We start from the raw sequence: 17,340 nt of genomic DNA, 5'->3' as shown, positions 1-17,340 counted from the left end.
CCCTGATTCACTACCCATGTCAACGCGGCTTAAGAATCGGTTAAGAAAAACATTTACCCCAGGCTGTGGGTGAAAAAACGTGATATAATTCAGGAATTTTTGAAACCTATCAGGTGTTGTAAAGGACGATGCCAGGAATAACTTCTACTAAAATGTAACCAAAAATATTGTGCCCTTTTTTTATTGCGATTTTCATTTGTTAAATTTGCAATTTTTAATGATTGTTAATTTTGTAGCTTAGTATATTGATTTTAGAGAAAAACTTTTTAATAGAAAGTTGTAGTAAATTAAAAAACCTACAATTTGAGCTATGGTAAGTTTAATTTCGTTAATTGGTTATTGCAAAACAGCCTGCGAAAGGTCCAAAATGGCCGTTGTTTACAATTGCATTATTTATTGTACAAATAATTTTTTTTATTTTTTAAAGCTTTAAAATAAAGATATTTCAATTCCAAACATAAAAAAAATTGTAAAGCCAGATTAATGAATTTGTTGCTTAGATATTATAAATTGTTTATCCCAAGAGGTCAAATGTCAAAGGCTATAACTTTTTGAAAAAAAAAATCGTAGAGAGTTGGTGAAACATCCAATCTCCTTCTAAAGAGTTATATTTTCATATTCTGATGTAAATAAATGCGTAAAACATTTTTAAACCTCTAATTTTTGGGTTTGAAAATAAGGGGACAAATTTCGTTATAAACATTTAGAGCTGAAGCGGCCCTGTACATCCTATGAGTTTTTAACTTACAGATTATTGTTGCTGAAGATGAAAGGAAGATTTATAAAAAAATAAAAAATTTCTACGACCAACTGAAGCCGAGATAATTTTTGGGTTTGAAAATAAGGGGGCAAATTTCGTTATAAACATTTAGAGCTGAAGCGGCCCTGTATATCCTATGAGTTTCTAACTTACAGATTATTGTTGCTGAAGACGAAACGAAGATTTATAAAAAAATTAAAATTTTCTACAACCAACTGAAGCCGAGATAATTGTTTTTTTTTTCTTAAATCGTAGTGCCTTTATTTATAACAATTAAGAAATTATTTTACAGTCATTGACTAAAGAAAGACTTATATTATCTTAAAATAAAAATTATTATAAAATATAATTACATTTAATTATTAAAAATTATTTTTAAAATCGGTGTTTTTGTGAGCGGCCGAATTTTGCAAATCGCCCGGCTCGCTTCAAATCCGCGCGCTCAGAAAATTTTTACGTAACTTGTATTAAATTTTGACGGAAAACAATTTAATAATATTACCATTATAATATACAGTCTATTTACCACTGTATTTGTTTTTCTTGATAAACTTTTATATGTGAAATCCAAAAAGAATAGTCACTACAAGAAGAAAAAGTTTTATATTGTATATTATAGTAAGAAGTAACATTATTATTACTATATTTACATAACAATGAAAAAATTAAAAATATAGTTATATATTTCATATATATATATATGTATCATTTTTGTAATATTATTTCTTCAGAAATGAAATTTCACATATAAAAGTTTATCACGAAAAACAAATACAGTAGTAAATAGACTGTATATTATAATGGTAATATTATTAAATTGTTTTCTGTCAAAATTTAATACAAGTTACGTAAAAATTTTCCGACGGCGCGGATTTGACGCGAGTCGGGCGATTTGCAAAATTTGGCCGCTCGCAAAAGCACCGATTTTAAAAATAATTTTTAATAATTAAATGTAATTATATTTTGTAATAATTTTTATTTTAAGATAATATAAGTCTTTCTTTAGTCAATGACTGTAAAATAATTTCTTAATTGTTATAAATAAACGCATAAACGCACTACGAAAAAAAAAACAATTATCCTGGCTTCAGTTGGCTGTAGAAAATATTTATTTTTTTATAAATCTTCGTTTTGTCTTCAGCAACAATAATCTGTAAGTTAGAAACTCATAGGATGTACAGAGCCGCTTCAGCTCTAAATGTTTATAACGAAATTTGCCCCTTATTTTCAAACCCAAAAATTATCTCGGCTTCAGTTGGTCGTAGAATTTTTTTTATAAATCTTCGTTTCACCTTCAGCAACAATAATCTGTAAGTTAAAAACTCACAGGATGTACAGGGCCGCTTCAGCTCTAAATGTTTATAACGAAATTTGCCCCCTTATTTTCAAACCCAAAAATTAGAGGTTTAAAAATGTTTTACGCATTTATTTACATCAGAATATGAAAATATAACTCTTTAGAAGGAGATTAGATGTTTCACCAACTCTCTACGATTTTTTTTTCAAAAACTTATAGCCTTCGACATTTGACCTCTTGGGATAAACAATTTATAATATCTAAGGAACAAATTCGTTAATCTGGCTTTACAATTTTTTTTATGTTTGGAATTGAAAGATCTTCATTTTAAAGCTTTAAAAAATAAAAAAAAAATATTTGTACAATAAATAATGCAATTGTAAAAAACGGCCATTTTGGACCTTTCGCAGGCTGTTTTGCAATAACCAATTAACCAAATTAAACTTACCGTACCTCAAATTGTAGGTTTTTTAATTTACTATAACTTTCTATTAAAAAGTTTTTCTCTAAAATCAATAGCCTAAGCTGCAAAATTAAAAATCATTAAAAATTGCAAATTTAACAAATGAAAATCGCAATAAAAAAAAGCGCACAATATTTTTGGTTACATTTTAGTAGAAGTTATTCCTGGCATCGTCCTTTACAACACCTGATAGGTTTCAAAAATTCCTGAATTATACCCTGAAATCGACCTATTTTTCACCCACAGCCTGGGGTAATTAATATTGTGCTGTGTTGTGACAAAAAATACATAATATATGAATATTTAAATTTACTAGAATTATTTATTGTCTTCTAAATGACTAAGGTCACGGTATACATTTAAAATTGTTTGAATTTTTAATTAAAAATACCACAAAAATGACAAGTAATTGTACATAATAGATCTCTCGATATTTCGATTGTAAATGGGTATTTTTAGTAGAGGATCCGATTATAAGGTCAATCTGCACAGATCTGTTTAATGGATTATAACTCTGACCCGTCCGGCCGCGAATATAACTCCTCCGTCATTATACCAGGTAGAATGACAAATGAGGTTTCAAATGAAAGCTTATAATCCAAGGATAGCACAAAAGGTGAGAAATTTGACCTAGGCTGTCGGTCCATCCGACCACGAATATAACTCCTCCTCCGTCACTATAACAGGTAGAATGACAAATGAGTGAGGTGTCAAATGAAAGCTTGTAATCCAAGGATGGTACGAAAGTTAAGAAATTTGATCTAAGCTGCCTGTCTGTCTGTCTGTCCGACCGCGAATATATTATTATATGGACCGTTCACTCTTGTTAGAGTATAGGTCGCTCAAATACTATGAGCTCTTTTAATCCATTTCACACGGTGGATTAGTCCGCAGTGTCCTTTAGGTCATCGTTCATAGGTTGTGATGTTTTTTTGCCTTCTCTACTATCTTCTTCCACTCACTCCGGTCCTGAATCTTTTCTCTCCAGTTTGCAATTTCCATCTTTGATATATCGTCTAGCAGTTGATCTTCCCATCTTATTTTTGGTCTTCCTCTTGGTCTATTTGTTACTGGTCTCCAGTTCACTATCTTCCTGATCAGTTCTTCTACCCCTCTTCTTTGTGTGTGTCCAAACCATCTGAGTCTTTGTGCTTTAATGAATTTTATTATATCTTCTCCTTCAGTTATATTTATTATTTCATGGTTCATCAGCCTTCTATATTCCCCTGTTTCTGTCATCACTGGGCCATGTATTCTTCTCAAAATTTTTCTCTCAATTATTCTTAACTTTTCTTCGTCTTTTTTCGTAAGGCACATTATTTCTGCTCCATAGGCTATCACTGGTCTAATTTCTGCTGTACATATTTTTGATTTTGTTTTTTTGCTCAGGTTTTTGTCCTTGAGTAGTCGGTGGTATTTCCAATATACTCTATTACCTGCTTTAATTCTTTCGTTTATCTCTATACTCCTTCCGTTTTTGCCGTCCACCATCACCCCCAGGTATTTGAAGCAATCTACTCTCTGGAATGTATTTTCACCTATCTTTATTTCTGTTATTCTGTTTACATTGTCTCTTGTGCTTATAAGGTATTTTGTTTTATTCTGATTGATTATTAATCCTCTCGTCTTTGCTTCTCTTACAAGGGTTAAAAGTGCCTCTTCTAGTCTTTTTTTATCTCGTGCTATCAGTCCTAGGTCATCCGCATATCCTATGATCTGTGTTGAGCTTTGAATAATTGTCTTTTTCAGGCCTGTGTCCCTAATTACTCCTTCTAGAGCGATATTGAATAGTGTCGTTGACAGACTGTCTCCTTGTCTTTTTTGATGTCGTTTGTATCTCCCTCATTTGTTTTAACTTTTGCTGTTGAGTCTTTCATTGTCATTCTAGTTAGTCTTATTAATTTTGCCGGTATCTCCATTTTTTTCATTTCTTTTAATAATTGTTGTCTGTATATGCTGTCGAAGGCCTGTTGGAAATCGATGAATAGTATGTGTAATTATATGTCATGTTCATAGCTTTTTTCAATTGTTTGTGTTAGGACGTGTATTGCATCTATTGTTGATCTTCCTTTTCTAAAGCCCTGTTGGTATGGTCCTATAATTTTTTCTGTGTATTCATTTAGTCGGTTTCTTATAATTGTGGTCAATATCTTATACGTTGTATTTAGTAGCATAATTTCTCTGTAGTTGCAGCACTTAGTTGGATCTACTTTCTTAAAGATTGGTGCGATATGTCCATTTTTCCATTCTATGGGCACGCTTTCGTCCTTCCAAATTGTAACCATTAACTTGTGCATTCGCTTCGTGAGCTCCTCTCCTCCGTTGATGATCAGTTCGTTGTTGATTTCATCTGGTCCTGGCGTTTTGTTTACTTTTAGTTGTTTTAGTACCTCCATGAATTCCTGATAAGTAGGTGCACCTTCCTTTTCATCTCTGTTATCTCTTATATCCTCATCCTCTGAATCTGCCTTGTTGTTGTTTTTGTATAGGTTCGTGAAATGTTTTTCCCAATCTTCGACCGCGAATATACCTCCTCCCTATTAAAACAGTTAGAATGACAAATGATGTGTCAAATGAAATTGTGCAATTAGAACGAAAACATGCATTGTTTCGGAAAAATTCAAACAAGTTTATATTTTTCTAAAACTTTTTTTGTTAGTTCATAGACTTGTTAAAGTAAAAAGTTCTACTCGCAGATTTCGCCGCTAATTGTTTAAACAATAACAATTGTTTTGTATAGATAATTTTAAAAATATCGTTAAATTCATCATTTTACTTTGATCAAATATGTTTCTATTTTATTTTTGATTATGCTGAATCCGAATATGGCATTGCAATTTGAAAATTCTTATACAGAAGCTCTCATACAGTAGCTAGGAACCACATGGAAAACGTTTTTATTATCGATTTTACGAAAAAAAGTTCTTCTTCTTCTTCTTCTTTTTGTATAGACATGACTCTGTTCCTTCAATGTGCCTCTAGTAAGTTGTCGTTCCATCGTTTTCGTGGTCTTCCCACTGATCGTCTTCCAATTGGGGAACCGTCTCTCGCTGTCCTGACTACTATATTTGTTGTCATTCGGTTTATGTGGTCATTCCATTCTATTCTTCTGTTTCTTACCCAGTTATTAATGTTATCCACCTTGCATCTGCGTCGTATACCTGCACTTCTAGCTCTGTCCCATAGAGTCTTACCATCGATTTTTCTAAGGGTTTTCATCTCCGCTGTTTCGAGCAATCTTTTTGTCCTCTCTGTGTCGGGTCGTGTTTCTGCCGCGTATGTCATTATTGGTCTGATGACTGTTTTGTAAATTCTGCCTTTCATTTCTTTTCCGATATTTTTATTTCTCCATATTGTGTCATTCAGGCAACCTGCGGCTCTGTTTGCTCTATTCACTTGATCTTCCACTTCTGTTTCGAGTCTTCCGTAGCTAGATAGTGTGATGCCTAGATATTTAAATTCCATCACTTGTTCTATTATCTGACCATCCAGCTCCAATTTACATCTTATTGGATCTGCTGTTATAACCATGCATTTTGTCTTTTTTGAGGAAATTAACATGTTAAATTTTCTGGCGATTATGTTGAACTGGTGCAGCATACGTTGTAAATCATCTTCACTTTGAGAGATTAATATTGCATCGTCCACATAGCAGATTATTTTAAGTTGTTATTCTAAAAAAAGTTATACTTCATAAAATGCTTAGGATAGTCAAAAATCTCAACCATAAGATATCAAATTTTATCAATTTTATACGAGTTATGTCAAAAATATGAATTTCGTTAAAGAGTAAAGTACCTTTATATTCCAGAATATCAAAAAATGATATTATGAAAAGTTGATTGCAATTAAAAACTATGTTTAAATATACAATTACATCATTCTAATCAAAATTTTTTTTTAAATTTTTTCTCAAATTACGGATACATACTACTCATCATCATTTTATTACAATTATGATACAACTATTTTATTATCACAGCCCGGGAGGTAGTGTCAAATTTGACCGGAGCATTTTAGCATGGCTGGTTTCTTTTTATTTAGGTAGGTGTTTCAAAGCTTATTAATAAATGATGTGTCAGCTGGCCCAAAACCGGGGATTTTAGACAAAAAAGGTAAAATATGAAACTTGATGGAAAAACGATGGTATTATGAAAATAGGTATTTTTCACAATAAAATGTCAATTTAAAAAACAAAAAGAATTTTCCGCGCCAGGATTTGAACCCGGATCTCCTGAGTGAAAGGTAGGAGCCAAGTAAGCAAGTCTATAAAATGTTCTGAGTAACGTATATAAATATTTGACATTTAAGTTGTAGCGTTTGTCCATCAACTTTTATATTTTACCTTTTCTTGTCTAAAATCCCCGGTTTTGGGCCAGCTGACACATCATTTGTTAATAAGCTTTGGAACACCTACCTAAATAAAAAGAAAACGGCCATGCTAAAATGCTCCGGTCAAATTTGACACTACCTCCCTGGCTATCACTTTTACAAAAAAAGTTATTCTTTATAAAATGCTCTACCTGGTCTAAAATCTAAGATACAACCATCAGATATCAAACTTTTTTAATTTTATACGAGGTATGTAAAAAATATGAATTTTTCTTAGGAGTTAAGTGCCTTTATTATTCACAATATTTTAATTAGAAGGATGTAATTGAACACTAATACAAATTTTTTAATTCCAAACAACTTTTCTTCATAACAATTTTCGATATTGTGAAATGTAAAGGTACTTTACTCTTAAGTGAAATTCATATTTTTTGACATACCTCGTATAAAATTAATTAAATTTGATACTTGATGATTGCATCTTAGATTATATACGATGCAGAGTATTTTAAAAAGAATAACTTTTTTTCGTAAAACTGATAATAAAAAAGTTATCAATAGGTTCCAAGTTACGCAAAAATACTGTATAAGAGCTAAAAATTTTTTTTTGCTGAACATTTATTATTGTTGAAGATTATTATTAAATGTATTTTAGGTAAGTTTTACAGAAAAAAGTGTTGATCACTTTGTATAAACATTTTTTTAGCTGGTAATTTTCGGTTTTTGTATTACATTTTTGTTATCCTTCTTAATTTTCTCAAAAAGAAATAGTTTATTTCATTTCCAAAGTAAAATAAGTTGGTGCATTTTAAATATTACATCCTAAGCTTTAAAAAAGCACTTATAAAACTGTACTAGATCTGTTTAAACTTGAGTAATACCGTCTTAAAGTCTTAAAGTGGTGGTAATTCTATAAAACTACGAAGATTTCAAAAATTACATTTTTTGAGACGTCATATCATTTGAATAAATTTTTGAGATTTTTTTGAATGAAACATAATTTAGCCAGATGCCAGATGAAAGGTAAGTTGTGCGTAAGTAAGTAAAGGTAAAAATTGAGAGTTTTATAAGAAAAATTGTATTAGTTACACATGTTTAAATCATTTTTAAACAAAATTCATGTAAGGCTCACTTTCCGCCCACACCGTACTTATGCCCATATATTTTATATCTTTTTATTATAACCATTAGATAGCTTAATTATTCTTCTTCCATGTTCAATTTGTAAAATTTCATTTGATTCCTTAGTTAAAGAATTACATTAAAATAACTCAACAGTGCACTTCGCCGTACGCTAGTTTATAGTGCGCCAATGTTTGTGAGAAGGGTGACTTTAGCGTTATAAATAAAAAATTATAGAAGATGCAGATTTAATTTTAGAAAATTCTTTATATAAGGTATTTTTTGTAAAATTTTCTGAATTTTTCAATGGTCAAGTCAGTTTTTTTCTAAAGGTTATATTTTCGGAGTTATTTAAAAAAACATCTAATTTCGCAGTTCATTTGTTTAATAAAAAATGAAGCACCCACTTCTCGAGTAGAACTTTTTGATATGTTGTTTATTAAACATTTCTTAATGAAATTACAGAAAGTTCTATCTTGTTTGATTTTTTCCGAAGTGAAAATCTATATGCACTCCCCTAGATAAAAATTATTGGATATGTAATTTAGTATGTTTACAATTATAAAAAACAATGGGTGCTCGACCCAATTTTGTTCTGACTATAACTAATTAATAATAAAAAAATATTACACATTTAAATTTATAAATTAAAAAAAAATCGACCCGGACAGATATTATTTTAAATTTTTTGGATCATTCTAAACAAAAAAAGGTCTTTTGTAATTTTTCTATTAAGTTGATCGTTTTCGAGTTATAAATTATAAACAATTTAAAACTGAGAAAAGAACGAAAGATGATGATAACCAAGGGTCAAAAATACAAGTAATAGATATTTATGATATAAGTGTTGAAAGTACAATTTTAAGGCACGCATGTGAAAGTTTGCAGAATGAGCGAAGCGATTTTTATCTATTAAACAGATCGACCTTATACCATATCTTGGACCTTTTGTTGTTACCAGAATCATGAAAGAATTGGCCCAGGACATAAGATGGACATAAGACATAAGTCAGGTTGGCCTGAGAACAGAGAGTGAGAAATAGAGAGTAATGGAAAAACTTATAGAGGAAATTTCGAAGGAATTAAACAGGAGAGGATGCGTTGATTCAGTCAACCGGCCATTTTTTACTTTTGCTTAATAAAAGCAAGAGCGTCCAGTACTCCATAAGGAGAGAAGAGAGTAGGACGAGATAGAGGGACAGAGATGGAAAGCTAAAATTTTTTATCATTACATCACTGGAAAAAAGCGAAAAATGCAAAACAGCTATCATCATTCTCTTTGCCTTATCCCTATGCGGGGTCGGCTTCCCTAATTGCATTTCTCCAAGCAATTCTATCTTGGGTCATATCAATGTTAATCCCCTTTACCAACATGTCCTGCCTTATCGTCTCCCCCCAGGTCTTCTTCTCCTACTCCTTCCAGGAATCTGCACTTCAGCTATTCTTCGTATTGGGTGATTAACATCTCGACGTTGAACATGACCAAACCATCTTAACCTACGCTCTCTCATTTTGGCATCAATTGGTGCCACACCTAGACTTCCCCTAATATACTCATTTCTGATTTTATCCTTCTTTGTCACTCCACTCATCCATCTAAGCATTCTCATTTCCGCCACATACATTCGTTGTTCCTCTTTCTTTTTCACTGCCCAACATTCAGTTCCGTGCATCATAGCCGGTCTTATGGCTGTTTTATAGAATTTTCCCTTCAACTTCATTGGAATTTTTCTGTCACACAACACACCACTCGCTTCTTTCCACTTCATCCATCCAGCCCTAATTCTACTGCATGCATCTCCATCTATTTCTCCATTACTCTGTAATACCGATCCTAGGTACTTAAAACTATTGCTTTTCACAATCATTTCACCATCAAAAGACACCATTTCATTTGTAGTAACTCCATCTTTAAATGAACATTCCAAATACTCTGTTTTTGTCCTACTAAGTTTTAAACCTTTTTCCTCCAGAGCTTGTCTCCACTGTTCCAGTTTTTGTTCTAAGTCTCTTTCACTATTTCCTATTAACACTACATCATCAGCATACATTAGGCACCATGGAATACTACCCTGTAGTTTCGATGTTATCTGGTCCAAAACTAATGAGAATAAATAAGGACTAAGCACCGAGCCTTGGTGCAATCCTACTTTCACCTGAAATTTATCAGTCTCTCCCACACCTGTCCTAACACTAGTCGTTACTCCCTCATACATATCTCTCACAATCTTTACATATTCGCCAGGGACTCCTTTCTTATTGAGTGCCCACCACAGAATCTCTCGAGGAACTCTATCATATGCTTTCTCAAGATCAATGAATACCATATGAGCGTTGGTCTCTTTATTCCTGTATTTTTCCATCAGCTGCCTTACAATGAAAATTGCATCTGTTGTTTATCTGCCCTGCATAAAGCCAAATTGATTATCGGATATTTCGGTATCTTCACGTATCCGTCTATCAATTACTCTCTCCCATATTTTCATGGTGTGGCAAGTAGTTTTATAGCCCTGTAGTTTGTGCATTGTTGTATGTCTCCCTTGTTTTTGTAGACAGGTACTAATATACTGCTTCTCCATTCGTCTGGAATTTGTCCAACTTCCATAATTCTGTTAAATAGACCTGCTAGCCAACTTATTCCTGTCTCTCCCAATGCTCTCCATACTTCCCCAGGAATATCATCTGGTCCTACTGCTTTTCCTTTCTTTATTTTTTGAAGCGCTTGAGCCACTTCCTCGTTTGTTATTCTGGTAACCATTGCTGTTACTGTCTCCGTTAACTCGACAGGCTGTCTGTCAAATTCTTCATTTAATAAACTGTCAAAATACTTTCTCCATCTCTTTTTAACATCCTTTTCGTGAATTAGTATTTTATTATTTTCATCTCGGATACATCCAATCTGATTAAAATCTCTTGCTTTCTTTGCTCTCTGTTTGGCTATTTTATATATCTTTGCTTCGCCTTCCCTGGTATCAAGTTGATCGTATAGGTTTGAATACGCTTCTGCTTTAGCTTTGCAAAACAGCTATATCTATGTAATTATAGTTCTTGAAAAAAAATATGATAATAATATGTATATCTATACTTTAAACAGTCTAGTTGATAAGCATAATATTTATTTATTTAAATGTGTTTACAGAGTGTGAAAATATAAGTCAATAGTAATTTTTCCATTTAATCCAATTTTATAAATTTTTATCAAACCAATTATGATAAAGAATGAATTCTATGAACATGAACAGTATTGGGACCGTGCAAGTTCGGAAAGGCGACACCTGGTTTCATAGCTCAGCAACATTTTTTGTACTTTTAAATATATTGGCTATAGCCCAAAAAAATATAAGAAGAAAAGTTATTAAATGTTATTAAACAGTAAACAATTGTTTGTAGTAAATAAAATTAATTATTAAAATGCAGTACTACAAGCAAAATACAATTAATTAAATTTTCTTTTATATGATAATTGCATATCATATCAATATTAGAGACAAACAATTTTATATCTATGTAAAATATTTGTAAAGAAAATGATTAATGATTTATTTTTATACTGGTCTTTACTCCTTTGAGTAACTAGGTCCATTTTCTGTTGGAATTTACTAGCTGAACAGACGGGGTCGTGAATTGTAAGTTTTTGAATTCCCTCTTGTCTTCTTCGTTTCTTCATCCATCTGGCTTGCAAATTGTAGAAGCCATGGAGGTGTTACCAAGGTAATGGACCAAAAAGTTTTCATTTAAAAATCTTTTAGTAATATTTTTAATATTTTTCAATATTATTAATGTTGCTATTAGGATGAAAATTCCTTACCTTTTTGATTAATGAATCATTTTCTCCAAGTCACCTACACTAGTGGTCACAACATTTACTCATTGTAACTTGTTTTACAGATTGTAAATAAATTGGTAGGTTAAATAAATAAAAAAAAATATCAATATTGTGGAGCAACATATATAATTTTTCTTCTTCAATGACAGTAGGTATGAAATATACGTCAATTTGACAATTTCAATTGACAATATGGATTATTTAAGAAAGTTGCAAGATTTCTCCACTATTCGTGCACAATCGTTTCTCCTATCCCCTCCAAGTACTTGCACATGGCGAATATGTTTGTGCCCTAGAGCAATTTATATTAACACTAGGCCTATTATATACTTTTTGGATCACAATGAAGTATCTTATGCATCCATTTAAAAGTTTCATATTATTTTTCTATTTTACATGCTTCTAATATTACCTTATTAGAAAATCTGTTTTTCTCTATTGTATGTCACTGACATTTTTACAGTAATTATTGCTTTACTTCTATTTATTCTTATGTGGTCTTCCATATTATTCCACAATAAAATATTGTCAACCCATATTAGATTTTAAAGCAGTGAATGTGAGATTTTGTTAACTAATAACAAAAACAACATTCGTTAACCTTACAATCATTACACTGCCAAACAGAAGAACATAGAAATAAAAGAAGAGTTCTACAAACAGCTAGAAGAAGTACCTATATGTCAGCTCATCTAGAAATGATCAAGATCTTTAGAAAATATGAATGCGCAAATAGGCAAAGAAGAATTTCTTTTAGGAACCATTTTCAAACACTCACTAGGATCATCACCTACATCAAAACACCAATGAAAATGGAGAATTACTAATCAGCTTTGCTAGTATAAAAAAAACCATTATCATAAGCTCAACTTTTGTCCCACATGGATGGAACAACTGCAATCCAAATTAAATAAGTCTTGATATACGAAAGGGCCCCAACAAGCATAAGATTGTGAAGAGGAGCCTGTTGTGGATATGACATATATATCTCCTAGTACAGATAAAACATATATATGCAAAATTCAAGGAAACAGGAGGGACAAATAGGAAGAAACAACAGAACAACTAGACATACAAAGATTGAGACAAGATAGCAAACAGAACTATGAGACAGAAATAATACAAACACTGACAAATACAGGCAGTCTAGGAAGAGTGGAAGAATTCAAAATAAAAGTAATTGAATGCAGCAGGAAAGATCATAGACACTAGAAATAAAGAAAGCAGAGAATGGTTAAATGAGAGTTTCAAGAGGTCATACACAAAAGAAATCAAGAACTTTTAAGAAAAGGATACAAAGCTTGAACAACTCTATGCAGAAAGGGAGAAGGGCAGATAACCAGCGATCCACGAGAAATGTTAGAGAAGCCAACTCCATATAGCGATAAAGGCAAATATAATGATGATGTCTTACTGAAGACTCTATAATCCTCAGTAGTAAAATGAAAGTCAGTTAGGGGTTGGGGGTGGCCAATGTTCATGCAAAAGGTGAAATTTTTGGTCTTGGCACACACAAATAAAAATCCTGGACAATTTACTGCTTAGGGCCAAGTACAAAAAAAAACAAAACATTTATATTAGTATACTAAAAAATTCATCTGTACTCTAAGTTATATCTTTGAAAAACTAAATGAAAACTGGCATTTATGATGCTCTCTTATAAATTCTCCTATTACTATCAAATCTAACTTGATAAGTAATCCTTATCAATTAGTTTATTACTATTATGAATAGTAAAGTGCTGAGACTATCTCCTTGTTTAATACCTCTCTTCCAATTAAATTCTTCCTATCTTTCCCCAGTAATTGGTACTCTTCCTTTCACCTCTTTGTAACCAGGTAGGTACTTTATATAATTTTTATCAATGTATTTGGTACATTTATTTTCCTTAAGCATTTCCCTACAATAATTTGGTTTCTAACGTGTCAAATGCTGCTCTTAGGTCTATGAATGCTGATACTAGTTTTCCAGTTTTCCCTTGTGTATATGCTTCTTTCCATTAGGTTACTAATGATATACAGTATACTCTCTCTATAAAGAACATGGGTATTACGAGATTTATCTTACAACGAGATACATTAGGTGTCTCTTGAAATTCCTATTGAACTATAACATTTCTAAAACAAGGTATATTTGGTTATAATGAGGAAAAATGAGATCAAAGAACATGTTTCTTTACCAGTTTTTGGTGCGGTGATGGCTATAAATAAATACCCCAGCTGCCTTTATACAGAAATGCCTAAAATCTGAGTGTTTATCGAGGCCAGTGATGTAATAAAATCCACAGTCTGTCAACTTCATCCTATTTGTCCACCAACTCTTTTTCAAAAGCTCCACAATATTTAGTATCTTATATTGCTTGGAATGGCTTCACTGTAGGAAGTTAATGTTTTAGAAAACTACATATTCATATTTTTATGAACAATATTATTGTTGACTCATATAACAAGATCGGCTTATAACGAGGTAATTACTCTGCCATTTCAGTTCTCATTATAGAGGGAGTCTAGTGTAGTTGTTGTCATTTGTCTGATATAATTTCAGTGCAACATATTGGGTGCGTTCGGATGACCACAGCTGGACAGCTGAGCGAGCGTTAGCGTTTAGACGATACCGCTGGAAGTCAGCCGCTGAGAGATTTACTAAGCTTTCCCTATCAGCGTTGGATACAACCACTCAGCCGATTTCTGCTGACAGTCAGCTGCTGTGGTCGTCCGAACGCAACCAATATACTTAATGAAATGATAGAGTTTTCAGTGTACTCAACAGCAAGATGGACAGTGTAACTACAACACAATCCGAAAGAAGCTCTAATAGAAGACTTAGTAGACTTTCTCAAAAATTGTAAACTGTAACAAATTGTAAGATTTCACAAAATGTTAGTATTTTTCAAAACAGCTATGTACAAAAAACTTTTTTCTAAAATAAAAATAAACCACCCCACTAATAACTCTAGTGGTTCAAGCAGTTAAAAAAACTGAATAACCACTCAATCATAGGGCATACATTATAATCCATCAAATGTGCTTCCAATAAATATTAGTTTATAAAACACAAATCAATAAAACAAGCAAGAAAGTAAAAGTATACAAGTCTGAGTGAGCTACAGCTGTTCAATCATAACATTTTATCTAAAAAATTCGATGAAAATTACTGAATGGCAGGTTTAATTTTACAAATTTGCACAAACTTGAAAAAAATATATTTATACAGCTTCCCATTCAACTGTTTGTTGATTTTAACAGTGAAATCACACAATTATAAAACCATAATCCAACCGGTTTACACTATAAACCAGATCTATGAAATTCACACCACCTTGAACTAAATATTTATTAAAATAATATACAAAATTTAGAATAAGTACTTACGTTTCCCAAAAAATGCAAAAAACTATTTATTTGATTAACTTCCACAAACTCTTGATCAAACATGGTTTAGAATTAGAACTATAGATTTTTAAAAAACTTGTTATTATTGTTTATTCTAGAATATTGCCACTGTGAACTAAATCATCTGGGCCCGGATTACGTACACTCGATACGCATCGTATCCGCCATGTTTTCCCATAGCGCCTTACGGGAAAACATGGCGGATACGATGCGTATCGAGTGTACGTAATCCCTATGCTGTATTTGGCATCCGATTTCGACTGACAGAGTGACAGACGTCGTTTTTCATAGATATTTTTAAACCAATAAAATGTCAAATGTCATATCGGTATTGCAATTAACAAGATAGAACGAGTAGAACAAGTCCCAATTAAATCAATGTATCAAACAAGGATCAAATATTATTTTCAAGATTTATTTTTAAAGATTCCTCTAAAATTTTTTATTTCATTTGTATAAATTTCTGTAAAAAAAAATGTTTCCTATCTAATATTTTCCGGATTTCTGTAACAAAAGTAGATTTTTTTCTGTGCTGCCATCTGTTGTGATTTTTATTTATTTTTGTTATTTTTCCTCAACTTTCGTAAGATCAGAGGCGGCTTTACCTATTGTGCAGGGTGTGCGGTGCACACGGGCGCCGGCATGTTGGGGGCGCCGAGCGCCAAAGAGCGGGTCCTTTACTTTGTTTCAAGATAAGATATGCTTTAAGACGATTAATGAAAAATAAACATTGGCAATTAAGCGCGATTTATAGATTGCCGCCTGCCCGTCTGTCCGTCCAACGCTCCAATGGACTGGCGGCAATCTTTTGATTCATTTGAAGACATATCGACAATGATTTCTAAAAAGGTAACCTATAAAGGTCAAATTGCTTGGGACTTGCCGGGCATTTTCAAAGGCGTTTGTACACGTGTCGCGGGGAAATTTTGCGAAATAAGCGTTGACGAAATGAATTAAGTACCTATTATATTTAAGTTAACATGTAAATATAAAGTAAAGCGGCTTTTCTTTTGATCAAAATTATTTAAAAGGAAGATTTTCTTTTATTAATACCACAATTATTGCGACTTTCAGCGGAGTCAGAGCTTCTCAAAAATTATACGTATTAACAATGTGTTGTTGGTTCTTTAGTAATACTGAAAATACGTAGTTCATCGTAGATTAGATTCGGGTAGGTTGTTCTGACGCCGTGAATACCTATGGCTCCCGACATCATTTAATATTGCACTATTTGCATCTGGATTTTTGTGTACATTATAAGCGTACATAACACTCTCTAATACCCCATGTACTAGTATTAGGTAGGTACCTATTCGACTATTTCATTTTGACTGCGCGTCTACCAAAGGGCGCCAGGGCATCAACTGCACACGGGCGATACATGGACTAGAGCCGCCTCTGCGTAAGATGTTGCTAATTCGTAAGATATTCCCAATTTTAAAAATTATTTGTAATCAGGAATAATGAATAATTGTATTTTATAACTGTAGCAAAAGATGGTAGCTGATTTTTTTCTTTGAAAACTTTGTGCTTTGTTATTGTGCTGCCATCTATGTAAAATGTTGACAATTTATATAGAACTACTATGCCTTGTTAGTTAATTTTACACAAGGTGGCGCATTTAGTTAATGTATTTCTTACCAATAATTAACACAGATTAACCCAACAGGTTGTTGGGTTAATCTGTGATAATAATAATTAATGCTTTGATGAATACATACAAAATAATATTTTGTAATAAATAATATATTATATAAACAATACAAAAACTAAAATATTTTTTTCTTTACAGAATATTAATTTATTTTATATTTAATTATCATTTTGATCTATAACACAAACCATACATACTTTTACCTAAATGCCCGCTACTCAACAAGTCGCGGGCAAGCAGTGGATGATAGAGAATTGGCCAAGAGTAGAAATCGGTGGAAGCAAATGGAAGAGGCCTATGTCCAGGAGTGGACGAACACAGGTTGAAGAAGAAAAAAAAGAAACAGTTGTAAGTGTGAGTCCATAAGTACAATGGTACTTATAGCCATAGCCATAGGTATAGAAAAGGGTCAATACTCACAATCTTATCCTTTTATTGATGTTAAAAATTGGTCACCGGTTTCGTGACTTATAATTTATTTACTATCATCAGGC

At 32.2% G+C, this 17,340-nt stretch overlaps 1 protein-coding gene across 2 annotated transcripts in view; it reads right to left on the bottom strand.

The window, feature by feature from the left end:
- LOC114324296 (transmembrane protein 18) overlaps positions 1-15,447 on the bottom strand; it is a 105,477-nt gene extending 90,030 nt beyond the window's left edge. For both annotated transcript variants that reach the window (XM_050646283.1, XM_028272104.2), the window contains exon 1: positions 15,172-15,447. In XM_050646283.1, coding sequence (XP_050502240.1) covers positions 15,172-15,234 — 63 coding nt within the window. In that variant the 5' untranslated portion in view covers positions 15,235-15,447. The remainder of the gene's footprint in view (positions 1-15,171) is intronic.
- Between the last annotated feature and the right edge of the window lie 1,893 nt (positions 15,448-17,340).

Source organism: Diabrotica virgifera, chromosome 3 (assembly GCF_917563875.1).
Source record: "Diabrotica virgifera virgifera chromosome 3, PGI_DIABVI_V3a".
Classification (NCBI taxonomy): Eukaryota; Metazoa; Arthropoda; class Insecta; order Coleoptera; family Chrysomelidae; genus Diabrotica; species Diabrotica virgifera.
Note: the sequence above shows the minus strand (reverse complement) of the source record. Positions and strands in the feature narration are given on the sequence as shown.